The sequence below is a fragment of the Anabrus simplex genome, chromosome 5, assembly GCF_040414725.1.
Source record: "Anabrus simplex isolate iqAnaSimp1 chromosome 5, ASM4041472v1, whole genome shotgun sequence".
Classification (NCBI taxonomy): Eukaryota; Metazoa; Arthropoda; class Insecta; order Orthoptera; family Tettigoniidae; genus Anabrus; species Anabrus simplex.
Window position 1 is genome coordinate 262,498,045 of NC_090269.1, and position 15,624 is coordinate 262,513,668.

The 15,624-nt window shown below is 38.6% G+C and overlaps 1 protein-coding gene across 2 annotated transcripts in view; it reads left to right on the forward strand.

The window, feature by feature from the left end:
• Positions 1-15,624, forward strand: part of fry (Protein furry) — a 1,574,680-nt gene that overhangs the window by 1,544,800 nt on the left and 14,256 nt on the right. For both annotated transcript variants that reach the window (XR_011018272.1, XM_068227610.1), the window contains one exon: positions 8,894-8,994. Coding sequence is in view for 1 of the 2 variants with exons in the window: in XM_068227610.1 (XP_068083711.1) it covers positions 8,894-8,994 (101 nt within the window). In the remaining variant the exon portion in view is untranslated. The remainder of the gene's footprint in view (positions 1-8,893; positions 8,995-15,624) is intronic.

Consider the following 15,624-nt stretch of genomic DNA (forward strand, 5'->3'; position numbering starts at 1 on the left):
AAGGGATTCCATGAACAGGAGTTATGGAACCAATGCTCTTGAAGATAATTCCTCAAGATATTTAGAGACAAAGATAATGCACCTGACTTTTAGGATGAATCATTATTATTTACTGTCAATATATAAATAACATATGAACTACTTTTCTGTCTTTATTGCTCAAGGGCTGTTACAGTAAGATTGATATGGAAATAAGATCCATATTATGAGTTTCAAATTTCAGTAGCCTCTTATTAGTTCTTTAAAAAGAAACTGATTGTTTAACATTGTTTTTTAAAACTTTACTTACCTTTCCTCCAGAGAGATGAAAGGAGAAACGAAGCTATTTGATGACACCATTGCTAGTATTTTGTCTGTACTAATACATATGATATCTTATTAAAATATTACAGTTATTTCTTACTTCTCTCCATTATGAGACTAGGAAAATCATATCATTGGCATGAAGATGGTAAATACTCAAATACCAATGCTAAAGTTGAAGTGGTGGCGATTATTGTTTTTAAGTGAAACTGCAGCATCCCCTCTTAACACTAATCAGAAGAGAATAACAAGGAGCTGGGCCGAGTAGCTCAGATGATACATTGCTGGCCTACTGACTTCAACTTGACAGGTTCAATCCTGGTTCAGTCCGGTGGTATTTGAAGATGCTCAAATACATCAGCCCCGTGTTGGTAGATTTACTGGCACGTAAAAGAACTCCTGTGGCTCAAATTTCTGGCACCTTAAAGTTTCTGAAAACCATAAAAGTAGGTAGTGGTATGTAAAAACCAGTATTATTATTGTTGTAGTTAGAAGTGGTTCGATTCCAACCTATTGCATGTCTTTAAAATTTTTGAGCAACAGAGTATGCCCCATTTTAACGGACACACAATGTTTATGCACACTTACCAGGTCACATCACAGCACGTATTCCTTCACTCACGATGTATTCCAATGACGAGTACATTGATATGTTGTTCATTTTGGGGGAAACAAGGCAGAACGCAGTCCAGTCGCAATGTCTCTATTACGAGCGTTTTCCTGACAGAAGATTACCAACTACCAATATGTTCCGAAAACTTGAACGAAGATTTCAGTCAAATGGAACGCTTGGAAGGGTAACTTCCATTAGAGGTCCTCCTAAAATGTCTCGTCCAAACAAAGAGACTGTTTTGGACGCTGTCCATAATAACCCTCATATTAGTACTCAGACATTTTGCACAACAGACTGACATCAGCCGGTCATCAGTCATAACAATAAATTTCACCCATACCATCTGCAGTTACACCAGCAGCTCCACGGATGTGATTTTGATGCTAGAGTAACATTTTGTCAGTGGGCATTACACAGGATGATCAATAATGCAGCCTTTTTGTCAAGAGTCCTGTTTTCACTCGAATCATGATTTCACAACAATGGTATCGTGAATCGACATAATATGCACTATTGGAGTGTGGAGAATCCCCATTGGGTAAGACAGGGCCCATTTCAAGTATAGTGGGGAGTTAATGTCTGGTATGGGATTTTGGGTGACTATCTCATCGGATCATATGTTTTCGACAGACATCTAATGGGAACGTGCTATATTCATTTTCTTCAAAATTAACTCCCACAGTTACTGAAGAACGTGCCACTATGTGAACAATTGCGAATGTGGTTTCAACAGGATGGGGTTCCATCTCACAGATCAGTAGTTGTCCGGAACCACCTTCATGCTTCATATCCAAATAAATGGATAGGAAGGGACGGACCCATTCATTGGTCCGCCAAATCACCCAATCTAACGCCACTTGACTTCTTCCTGTGGAGTCACATAAAGCAGGTAGTGTATGTACAGAAGCCTGAAGATCCTGGTCACCTTCGGCAATTGATCACCGAGGCATGTCAAGCTGTTACACCTGACATGTTACAACGTGCAATGTTTTTAAAACGTCGTGCTGAAATCTGCACAAACCAAGGTGGTCAACATTTCAAACACTTGTTACACTGAATATGCAGGGTACACTACTTCCTACCTACAGACCATCATGTCGTAGTCCAACATCGGATAAAAACAGTCCTTTTCAGGACCAAATAAAAATTCACTCGTTTGAACAGGATGACATGTGGCCATATTACAGTAATTGTAAATGGCATTAATAAAAAAAAAATGTATACTAGCCTGTGAATCGAACCTACTACCAGACAGCATGGCTGATACAATAACAGTAACGCCTGATTTAGTCACTTTAGCTACCGTGAGCCGTGGTGCATAGCTAGCACGTTGTAGTCCTTATAGACACTTCCTGTCCAAACATAAGATAGTGTTTTTCGCAGCTGTGATCGTTTTACACATTCATTATAGTTTAAATAATAGAAATAACATTGACGCTAATGATTTCTACCATATTCATAATCATTGTATAAATGGTGTAGTTGTATTAAGGCCATAAAGGAGCAAGTATAAATGTTTTTCGGATGACTATGATATACGCGTTAGTTGGGTTATCTACCTCCAAAAAAAAGTAAGGGGCTGGTGAACCACCCAGTATATAGTTCAGTGAAATATCTTTGCATATATTTTAGTCATTTTCATTCATGCATAGTAAAATATGCATTACAAGAAAATATCACAGTATTGATAAAAAAAATTAAATAATTTTTGATATGCCTTTAAAATTGCTTCACATTATATGTTAGTTTCATTTTACATTTCTAATATGTATACTAGTATTCCCACTAAAGAAACCATAGTCATTGTGGCCATTGTTGAACAGCATTGAACAGAAATCAGTGAAGCAACAGAAGTCCTTATGTAATGTTATGCAAATTGTGTTTCGTCATCATTTTGGGTAAACAAAAACATTTAAAAAACTTAAGAATTTATTCAAAACAAATTATTGTATGTAGCTTTCTTACTTAAAAATTATTACATATTTAGGCCTATGAAGAAATGGACTATGAAGAAGATTTATATTCAAAGAGATCTGGGTATTTACATTTCCTGTTTTAAATTCAATTATTCTGTAAATGATATAAGGGGATCTGGATTTTTATACATGACTTGTGAGGCAGGGTGTGCAACGTGTAAGTGGCCCTTTCCTGTCGTTTTGTAATATCCGCTAATATGCGAAATCAGCAGAAAGGATCATTCTAGAAGATCATTGTCATTGGCCAAACTACAAGTGTTTTTATTGGCCAGTATATTAGGATTTTTAATTGGTGAATGTGGCAAACTGGAGTGTTGCTATTGGTTATTTGTAATCACTCTATTTCCCGTTTGTGGCTCCTTGCGTGTGCGAGTTAATTTGTCCGCGTCTTTGAATTTGGATCACTACAGCGGGCGGACACATTTTGCGTCCGTTCCGCAATGGGTCTTCAGCCGGCCAAGGTAAGCACTATGTTATTTAAATGCATTCTTGTGTTTTGGACTATTCCTACTTAATGTAACTTCAGTAATTATGTAAAATTCCATCTTGTGTGCCGGAGTTTACTTTAGTTTTCCACATTTTCCAAAATAGTGCGTTTGTATGACTTAGCTATTATGCTAGTCCGCAATGTGTTGTTTTCTGAGGCAGACCTTCTTTTCTAACTCTACTTGTAATTGTAAGTAATTGTAACACTCTTTCTTGAATAGCGTAATTAAATTTTGATTCTCGAGGTGGCCTCCTTTCATTCCGTAAATTTAACTTTTTTGTGAATCTCTATGTCAAAGTTTGTCTGTGACCGAAGAGCTTAATTGTTTCCCTTACTCATCTTTTGTTTTGTGTCTCAAGTATCAGTTAATCTGCAGTTCATTTATTTGTTCATTTATAACTGTACGTTCATTTTCTCAATAATTATTTGTCTGCTGGGTGTATTATTGTACGTCTTTTCTCCCCCATAACGTCATACGTTCCCATGGACCTCATAGGGCCCCTGCACGTTCCTCAATCCTTCTTAGTTGTCATTTTTAGGCCTGTAAGTGTTCACTTGTGTATGATTTAATTACGGGTATTGAAAGTTATCTGTCACGTTTCCATGCTCTGGTGTGTATTTACTGCCACTGCATTATTTTACTGTTTCTTTATTCACATTTTATGTCAACATTTATTATTATTATTATTATTATTATTATTATTATTATTATTATTATTATTATTATTATTATTATTATTATTATTATTATTATTATTATTATTATTATTATTATTATTATTATTGTGTACGCTAGGCTCAAACTACGGTTACAGTCATCATCAGCAGCAACCTAAGGGTATCCTTGAAATAGAATAATTTGTGAATATCCTAGAATTTGCTCTTAATAATAATTGTCGGAAGAACAATGTAAGAATTGAGACTATGAATATTTTGACCCAGACTGGAAAAACTGAAGAACTTGTCGATATGATGAAGAGGAAAAAAATATCCATATTGGGAATGAGTGAAACAAAATGGAGAAAGGCAGGTGAGAAGCTTCTGAGAGATGGCTACAAATTAGTATGGAGTGGACGCGAGGAAGAGGCATAGAGGTGTAGCTTTCCTGATAATAAAAGACATGGATGCCATTACTGAAGTATCCTATAAAATGATAGGATCATTAAATTATCTATGCAGCTGGAGTTCACAAATTACACGGTAGTGCAGGTATAAGCACTACAAGTTGGATGTAGTGCTCAAGAGAAGCATCAGTTCTGTCAAGATCTAGAAGATAATTGATGAAGAAAATGTCATCATCATTGGGGATTTACTGTAAATGCACAAGTTGGGACAGACAGACTTGGTTATGAGGAAATCATTGGACCACATAGGTTTGGGAACAGAAATGCAGAAGGCGAACAACTGCTTGATTTTTGCAGAAGAAATGGATTGATCATCAAAAATACCTTCTTCCGAAAACAAGACAGCCACAAGATAACAAGATATAGCTGGGATGGAAAATATAAGTCTCTCATTGACTACATCATCACTAACAAAGGAGGAGGGAAATAGGTAACTGATGTCAAAGTTATCCCCAGTAAGAGTATGGACAGTGATCATTGATTTCAGACCTAAATCATGTGGCTAACACAACCCTGAAGAAAAGAAAACATAAAGTGAAGACTTGGAAATTAGGAAACACCAAGCTGAAGGAAGAATATAAAATAAGGATAGAGAGACACTTATCAAAAGGGAAATGAATACAGTAGAAGAAGAATGGAACATTTTTAAAGATACTTGGTGGGTGAAGCTAAAGACCTGTGTGGAGTAACAGGATCGACCATGAAAAAAAAAATGAAAAAAAAGAGACCTTGGTGGAATGACAGAGTCAGATTGGCTATGAAAGAGAGAAATTGGGCAAAAAAGATGCTAGAGATGCACAAGATCCAGGTGGCCAAGAAATAACTAAACTACAGGAACTCTACAGGGCCAAAAGAACGTACAGCTAAAAGATAGTAAGAGAAGAGAAAAAGAAAAAATGGAATGAGTTTGTGTAAAAGTTGGAAGAGGACAGCAGAGGAAACAAGAAACTTCTTTACAGAGTAATTAAAAACAGGCAAAATAACCTAGAAGACATCAAGGTAATAGAGCAGGACAATGGATCAGTAGTACGAGAGGAAGATGGAATCAGGAGAGAATTCAAGACCTCCTTTGACAAGCTCCTGAATGGAGAGGCATCAAATGTAATTCAAAACAGAGAAGAATCTGGAAAAAATGAAGAGCCCAGCAAAAATATGGAGCCACCAATCACATGGCTGGAAACTCTTAAAAGTATGAAGAAAGGGAAAGCTGCAGGAATAGATGAGTCAAGTGTGGACATGTTGAGAGCAGGAGGAACCCCAGCAATCCAATGGCTATATAGACTCCTAAATGTAGTATGGTAGCAAAATACCATCGCAGAAGACTGGAAGAAAGGTATAATTATACCTATATTCAAGAAAGGCAGCAGACGGAAATGTACCAACTACCATGGCATCACTCTACTCTCTCGTGGACTAAAAATTCTGGAAAAAATTGTAGAGGATAGATTACGAGAAATTGTGGAAACACTTTTAAAAGAGGAACAATATGGCTTTAGGGCTGGAAGATCAACAACAGATCTTATATTTGCTGTCAGGATGCTAATGGAAAAACATTGGGAAAAAAGAGAAGCCTTTATATCTACTGTTCCTTGACATCGAAATGGCCTATGACAGCAAACCAAGGGAGCTTATTAATTTGGGAGTGCCTGAGAAAACTCAAATTTTGAGACAGTCTAATTTCAAAAGTTAAGGCGCTTTACAAGAAAACCAGAAGCTGTGTACAAATCGGTTCTTGACTGTCAGACTGGTTTGAGACAAAACGTGGAGTACAATAAGGTAGTGCTTTGTCGCCCCTATTATTTACCATTGTAATGGATACCATATTAAAGGCGCTAAAAGAAAAGGGGTAACAAGACTTAAAAGCATTTGCATTTGCAGATGATGTAGTAATTTGGGGTTACTCAGAGAAAGATGTGGAAGAGAGACTGCAGGAGTGGAGTCAGGAGTTTGAGAAATATGCATTAAACATCAACAAGGCTAAAACAGTGGTGATGAAGGTACAGAAGGGTGACAATCAGCCAGAAATCATGCTAAATGGCACTATGCTGGACAGTATCACAGAATTTAAGTACTTGGGTAGTATAATGTCCAAGGTTAACTTATCTAAATATGAAGTAAACAGTCGAATCAGCAAAGCAATACATTTTTACCTCCAAGTAAGACAGCTACTATGGGATAAACAAGTACCACTCAAAACCAAGATGACACTGTATAAATCATACTATGCCCCTATCCTCACATACAGCCTGGAAACCGCTACATTAACAAGAAAGGACAACTAAAAACTCCAAGCAGCAGAAATGAAGTTCCTACGCATAATGATCCAGAAGACCCAGAAATCAAAAAGTTAGAGAAGATGTAGGACTTGAAGACTCCTTACTCCAGAAGATTCAAAAGGCAAGACTGAAGTGGTTTGGTCATGTGAAAAGAATGAGTGCAATACAAGAAAGTAGTATGAAAGAGAAATAAGGGGAAAGAGACCAGTGGGCAGACCTAGAGAAAAATGGACAGACTTAGTGAAGAAGGGTGTAGAGGAGAGAGGACAGGATTGGGAGCGGATTGTGAATGAAGAATGGTTCATGGGCCGAACAAAATGGAAGAGGCTGATATACCACACCCGGGAAACTGGAGTTGGTCAATGATTATCATAATGATGACTTCCATTGATGTCATTTATAAGCAATATGGTCTTCCCATGGAATCGCTAGCTTCAGGGATCTTAGTGGAGATATATATGGATCTTTCTGAGTACACTAATATCAGTAACATAGCTAATATAGATTTTCTGGTTGAGATATGCAGACGATGTTCTGGTGGTAATAGACAAACAGTTGAATGCAGTGAAGCAACATTAGAATTGCTTAACAGCATAGATCTTCACATTAAGTTTTCTTTGGAAAAAGAGATCAATAAATCTATCAATTATCTTGATAGATAAGGTGCCTTCCTCATTCCAACTTTCCCCTCTATCTTCCCTCCATACCTCAGCTCTCCCTCCCCTTCCTTCTGCTTCCTTCTCTGCTATGTAACAACAAATTCAAAGCTGTAGTGGACACTGACACCTGTGTTGGGTGCACCACTACAACCTTGCAGGGTAAGCTTTCTCTTTATCATTCTCAGTCCCGTGGTTTTTCTTTCAATTCGTCAAGTAATTTTCTTTCTTTTCTCTTTTTAGATATTTCCCTATTAAGACCCTTATGGATGGATAGACTTACATTCATAACACTGGGATATCCTTCATTTATTGTAACAGAAGAAGATTGTTCCTTCAATGATATGGCGTTAACAGACACATCAACAATTAATTAAGTTTAGTTTCATCAATACTGTGATATTTTCTTGTAATGCATATTTTACTATGATACATTACGGGACTACTAATAGACAATGGATTTTTACATCATCTTTTTGTTGACACAAGTGCAGTTTTGAAATCATTTTAAGTGGCATTAATCTTGTGACCTATTAGTTTTTATTCAAATTCACTTGACCATTTATCAAATGTCTAATGTGTGAATTTTTAATGTGTACACCAGTGTATTTTCTGTGTTTGTATTTGTAGCCTTAACTCAGGAGGTTTAACCCCCTGCCCCCTTTATTTATGACATCACTATGTCCTAATTCTATTTTATTATTAATTATTATTTTATTATTAATAGCCGAGGATGACCGCTATGTACGGTCAAAACTCATATTGTTTTAGAGAAAACTGTATTGATTAGGTGGAAAATAAACTAAAGTTTTTGTAAAAAGTAAGGTATCCACAGCTCAAATCGCAGCCAACATATATATATATCTGAAATAAACTGAAATGAAAAATCACATTCTTGTAGTTCAAAATGCACATAAAACTGGATCCATGGCCATGATTATGTTATCAACCTCACATTAAACTATAAACTTTTTTTTTGGAAACAGAAATTAGTTTATAGAAGGAAAGGTTGCTGTAATTGAAGTTTCTATCCATCATCATCATCATTTCCCAACTCCACTTTCCCGGGCGTGGTGTACAAGCGCTCGCCATCTCCTTCTGTCTTCATACATCTTCTGATCCAGTACATCCTCCCATTTGTATCCTCTCTCCTCCACATCTGATCTTACAGTCTCTATCCAACGTTTTCTTGGTCTTCCCTGTGCTCTTCTTCCTATTTAAGGTCGAAATATTTTCTGGTAGGTCTTTCCCTGTTCATTCTCATTACATGCCCATACCACTGAAGTCTGCATTTCTTTATGACACTGATAATAGGAACATCAATACCAGCTACTTTCCTATTCACTTCATTTCTGATCTTGTCCTTTCTGGTTGTTTGGTTCATGGTTCTAATGAATCTCATTTCTATCCATAAATTTATATGTGAAACCACAAATAAATATTTCTGCTTTATTACAGGGGATCTTGGACTAATGATATCTTTCCATGTGGTTCTGAAGATGACGATATCATTGGAATTTTGAATGTATTTTGTAAACACATATCTGGTGATAAAACAGGTAAGTATTTGAACAAAGGCAATTTCAGTTACTCTTTATATGGATGCACATTTTAATTCACACACCTGTGAATACTAGAGGTATATTCCTGCAGGAATGGGCAATCATTTGCATTGAGAGGAAATACTGACCTACAAAGCATTTACATCATCAAAGGTGAGAATTCTATATTGTGCAATTTACAATATTCAGTCTTAAAGCCTGAGGTTTAAACCCCTGCAGCTGGGGGACCCAGATGAAGAATACACCCATGGTATCCCCTGCCTGTTGTAAGAGGTGACTAAAAGGAATGGTTGATTTTGAACCTTTAGATTGCCTGTGATTAGTACCATCACTTGTGATTAGTACCACTATGTGAGGAACATCATGGGTCTGTGATTAACGTCATCATGGGTGGATCAGTATGGGTTTACAGTACCCATGATTAGTAGTAATACTAATTGTACCGGGCGGTACACCTCCACTCCGCTAATTTAAAATGTGCGCCAGTTGAAACTCCTCTGCTGGAGGAAGTCTGAACTTTATCTACGCTATTAATTCTCTACTTTCTCAGAAGATGTCACCACGTGGAAAATTTTGAGTTTTTGAACTGTGTCATTTTTGATGTGGTTTTGTTTCGCTTGAAGTAAGAAGTGTGAACTTTCTCTTCTAGAGGACACTACTGAAGATCAACAATAGTGCAACCTAGTGCGGAGTCAAAGAACTATTTTGTTGGAGAAATTTTTATTTCAAATGTTTGTTCTTTGCTAAATTTTTTTCAGTCTTTAGTTAAGTTGGCAATATTAACCCCTTCTTTCCCCTTGTTTTAAATCTAGCCTATCCCGAATTTCTTGAATTAATTTTCCACCAATTATGTGTTTCTTCTTAGTATTGTGTAGGGGGTTTATTGATCTACCAATAAAATCATCGCGGGAGGGTGTTTTCATTCCCCTAACGCCTAGAACCTTCTGCGAGAGTATTTAAACTGCTGATTTTAGGGTCTCCGGGCCACTTCTGTTCCATCTTTCAGTGTATAAAGTACATAGCAGGAGGCGGGAAGCGCCTCTTTCCTCGGCAGCGGTCATCAATAAGGTAATGGCCGATTAATAAATTCTTTCTTTGCTAGCTCAGCAGTTTAACTCTCGGGGCGGGTGCGAAGCGTTCCTCCATGTAACCTTTTCCTAAAATGTAACGATCTTTTCTTCTATTCTCTTTTAAGCTGCATATTGGGATAGAGAGTGCTAACCCTCTCGAGCTCCCACTCACATTGTCTTGAGGTGAACTTATTTTCTCAACCTATTCTTCGTTAATGTAAAACAAATTGCTCTTTTCTAAAGTCACCTCGGTAGTATGGGATTAGCCCTTGCATTAGTGGCCTAGAGCCAGATTAGGTTTTTAAAAACAAGTGTATTAGGAGTGCAAGATCGCCTCCTCTCAAATTGTTATTTTAGAGGTCATGTAATTGCCCATTTTTATTTAATAGACCTCAGTAGGTTGGGTATTTTACCCCTGTGTCTATGTCCAGTGAGGACAACTTGAAGGTGGAGTTTGGTGTGGCCTGGGAGAGGCTTAAATTTTGAGAGCGAGTGGCTCTTTTGAAAATTGAGTGTTGTATGCCTCGTGGAGGCTTTTCTGTGTAATTTGGAGCAAGGGCTCCTAGGTATGAATGGGGTTTTCTGCCCCTCTGTTAAAACTCGTGTTTGGGGTAAAACTGAGCTGATTGCCCAAGCAGTGTAAAATCAGGGCGCGAAGCCCAATTCCTGTAAATATTGTAACTACCCTTTTTGATTTGCTACTTTGTACCTGCCATGCTTGTTATTTCTTTGTTTTTGAAAAGAAAATATAACCTTGTTAAATTTTAAATTAATTTTGCTTTCGTAGCTGGAGACCTATTCACACCCGCACCTTCTTTCACCTCTACCTACCACGGAAAACTCCGTAACACTAATAATAATAATGTTATTTGCTTTACGTCCCACTAACTACTTTTATGGTTTTTGGAGATGCCGAGGTGCCGGAATTTAGTCCCACAGGAGTTCTTTCACGTGCCAGTAAATCTACCGACACGAGGCTGACGTATTTGAGCACCTTCAAATACCACCAGACTGAGCCAAGATCGAACCTGCCAAGTTGGGGTCAGAAGGCCAGCGCTCAACCGTCTGAGCCACTCAGCCCAGCAGTCCATGATTAATACTACAATGTGTGGAACATACGGGTTTATGGTTACTGTGATTAGTACCACTATATGAGGAACACCTATGTTGCCTATAAATGGTGCTATTATGTGAGAAACACCATAGGTCTGCATTACCTGTGTACATTACCTGTGATTAGTGCCACTATGTGAGGAACACTGTGAGTCTACATTACTTGTGATTAGTACCACTACATGAGGAACACCATGGTTCTACTTTACCAGCGATTAGTACCATTATGAGGGGCCGGTGATCTTGATTTTGGACCCTTTTAAGTAACAAGCATCATCATCATTATCATCCTGAGGCTGAAAGAATCGTTTCTTTTTTTTTTCCCCTAGCAAGCAGTTCCTCGCTACAGTGTTAATGTTGAACTTCTTTAGAAATCAAAGACGGAAAACAAAAAACAACATAACTGTGTTTTACAGAGCTTGTTTCCAACATCTGTCAACAACTTTTGGATTTCACTGTACCACTGCTTGGCATGTGACTAAGCCAGAGATGATGTATGCGTAGAATTCACAAGCATGTAACTGCAACAATGCCAAGGCAAATTAAACCATACAGGAAAGCTACATTACAGCCTTTTATAACACAAAGTATAGCTATTCTGGTAAAACTGAAGCTTGCAAGAAGTGTAATTTTGTAAGTTTACAGTGTCAGTGAAAGAGATCAGTTGTGTTTGGAAAGACAGGAGAGACTCACATGGGATTAATTCTGAAAGATAAGAAACAAGAGAACTCAGGAACTGTGACAAGATGTACCCCAGAAGTCGTGAGGATGGTAAGGCCCTTGTCTCTGACAATAATTGAGTGACACAAAGAGCCACTGCAGGTAAATTAGAGACATCTTGAAAAAATGTTAACAGCATCATCAGCCGGAATTTGAGCTTGGAGAGTTGTTGGATCGTCATGTTACAGAATGGCACACAAAGAGTATGAGAATATGAGAATAACCTGGCAGGAGAAAATTGGAAATTTGTGGTTACTTTAGATGAAGAAGTGACTGCAATAATTCTCGTGCTATTTACTACTTTGTTTTGAAAATAGTGTTTGGAGTGTTAAAAAACCTTTTTCAATGGCTATATGTTTATGGCAGGATAATGTTATAACAGTGAGTTAACTATTTGCCATATTGCTAGGACCAAAGTCAACTCCCTGTACAATCAAACTGAAATCCAAACTCCAATTTCCAATGCTGCGATCCCAGCTCTGTGTGGTATAAACTCAAACAAGGTTTCAGTGCATTAAGTCATACTTTCTGTTTGACCCTTGTATTCTGAGGGAAAATAGAACAAGAAACAGGAATACAGGCTATACCCTTCAATGATATTCCATTGAAATCGCCCTGATGTTTTTCCCATGAACTCTTATGGCTTATGACATCTGGAAAGGGGCATTGGGAAACAGGTATCCTTTAGTATAGAAGACCCATGAAAAGCCGGTAAGGAGTGGCAACAGATACCTGTGCTTTGTAGGTCTTCTTCAGTGTAAATTGAGGTGCAGAGCTATAGCTCATATGAGTAGAGCACTATAAGTGATGGAGATGTGGCTTTTCCTAAGGTAAGACCCAAGTGCAAATCATTACCAGAGATTGAAAACAACCTCAGTAATTTGTTTGTCCCATTATCTATTGCAATCAATTGTCATCTTCCTAGCACATACGAATTAACCAAATTAAAACAAATACAAAGAAGTTCATCATAGTTTCTCCTTATCTATATGCAGCCAGGTTGATGCAGTATAGGTTCCTCTCCACTGCTCCTCATCACTGTATTCTGGTCCATGTCCCATTGACATACTACTTATCTTAGCCAGGACTATATATCATAATCTGGATCTTTTCCACTCTCTTTTTCCTTTCATTTTTATTTCCATAGTTAGTTTTTGGCATTCATTTTTCTACTCAAATTCATCTGTTTTTCCCCTATCATTTCTCAACTTTCCTCTGTATTTATATTTCCCTTGTATTCTGCAACCTGTATTCAATAATCATCTTGCACTGGTTTTGCCTAGGTCTCTCAGCTACATATATCGTTATAGGTACGTAATATATCTGTAAATGAGCTAATCTCTTTTAACATGCTTGAATCCTACTCATACCTATCCTAGATTAATTTTCCTCTTTTCTACACTCATGTTCATAAAAACAAGAACACCTTGAAAGACTACTGATAGGAAGTTCATTTTCACAGGACCTGTGCATTAATATGTTCTGCAGAAATTATTAGCATTTGAACCATGTCAGCCCACAGATTCAAGGTCCACATCGACATCTTGGTGCAACAGCACTGACTGGTAAAATGTGCCTGCGGCTCTCGTTGTCTATAAACCGAAGGTAAGGGATCAGTGTAACTTGAGCAGACGTGCAGGATGCCTTGCAGATGTATGCGAGAAACGTACTGTCAAATGAGTGAGTTTAAAAGAGGGCACATTATTGGCATGAGAGAACATGATGCACCCATCCAGGAAATTGCTGCTCATGTGAGACAAAGTGTGTTGGCAGTGCAATGGGTGTGTACAGAATGGTTCACAGAAGGCTGTAGAACATGACAAGATGGGCCTGATCGCACCACCCAGAAGAAGATCGACACCTCATCCGAATGGCATTGCAGGACAGATCTGCATCCGCCTCGGCTCTGGCACAATAGTGAAACAGTGTAACACATCATATACTATCAGGAGTGACAATCCATCGCCATTTATTACGGACCGGCGCATCATCCACTTCTTCACCTTCCTTTGACTAATATGCATAAACATGCTAGACTGCAATGGTGTATGGAACGACGTCACTGAGGATAGGAATGGCAGCAGATAATATTTTTGGACGAATCCAAGTTCTGTTTGTTTGAAAATGAAGGCCGCATTTGGGTTTTCCGCAGACAGGGGGAGAGGCATCGCACTGACTGCATTCACACAAGACATACCAACTCAAAACCTTATGGTGGGGGGTGCTATTGGGTACAACCACAAATCACAGTTGGTGCGTTTCCAGGGCACTGTGACCAGTTTGACCTACGTTAATGACATCCTGCGACCCGAAGCTATACCTTTTCTGTACAACACCCCAGACGCCATATTTCAGCAGGACAGTGTGCGACCACATTTTGCTGCATGAACACGTGCCTTCTTGTTGTCACAGGATGTCAGACTGTTGCCCTGGCCTGCCTGATCACTGGACTTGTTGCCAATCGAAAATGTGTGGGATATGGTGAAATGATGGTTGCGGCGCTGTGATCCAGTGCCAGCCACCAAAGATGAACTGCAGAACCAATTGAATGCAGCATGAATGGCAACACCCCAAAATGCCATTTGCGCCGTATACGCATCGATGCCATCACTCATGGAACAAGTTATCAGTGCCTACTAGGCAACAGGACACATGCTGAACCTCGGTGACTGAAATGCTAATCGTTTTTGCAGAACAGAACATGTCCTGTGAATATGAACTTCCTATCTCTAGTCTTTCAAGGTGTTCTGTTTTTCATGAATGACACATCATACATATCTCAGCTGTAACTTGCCAATCCTGTAACTGCAGCTAATTATTCTTACTGCATTTACAGTATTCTTCGCTTGTGCCTATATAATGACAGTCTCCATATGATTCTTTAATCCAACATTCAGTCAACTTTGGTCAAATTCCTAGAATTTTAATTTCTTAATACGAGGGCGGTTTTTTTTCAACCTCCGGAGGGTCATAGATGAAAGACAAGTGTACGTATCCAAATGAATTTATTATCAAATGTTAGGTACAAATGTGGTTACTTTTCAACATAATCACCATGAAGGTTGAGGCATTTGTCATACCTGTAGACAAGCTTTTCGATCCCCTCTGCACAGTATGTTGCCGTCAGTGAGTTCAGATAGGCCCGAACGTTGGTTTGAAGATCTTCATCCTCCTGGAACATCTGCCCTCCCAGCCACTTTTTCAGTCCCGGGAAGAGGTGGAAGTCACTCGGTGCTAAATCAGGACTGTACGGTGGGTGGTCAAAAACGTCCCACTGAAATTCCTCCTGCAGAAGTTGTTGGGTTACACAAGCACTGTGAGAGCATGTGTTGTCATGAATGAAGAGGATTCCAGACGTCAGCATGCCTCGTCGTTTGTTCTGTATGGCCTTCCGCAGTCGTCGTAAAGTCTGGCAATAAACGGCTGCATTAATCGTAGACCCCCATTCCATGAACTCAACAAGCAACACACCTTATTGGTTCCAAAAGACTGTAGCCATCATCTTCCTTTCGTTGAAGGTTTGCTTAAACTTCTTCGGTTTGTTTGGTGAGTGTGTGTGCATCCGTTGAGGTCATTGTTGTTTTGGTTCGGTGGTGACGTACGAAACCCAAGTCTCATCGCCAGTCACAATTTTCTTCAACAAATCGCCACCTTCAGCCTCATAACGGGTAAGAAACATCAACGCTGCTGCCATCCGGCAACTTTTATGGTCATCAGACAACAT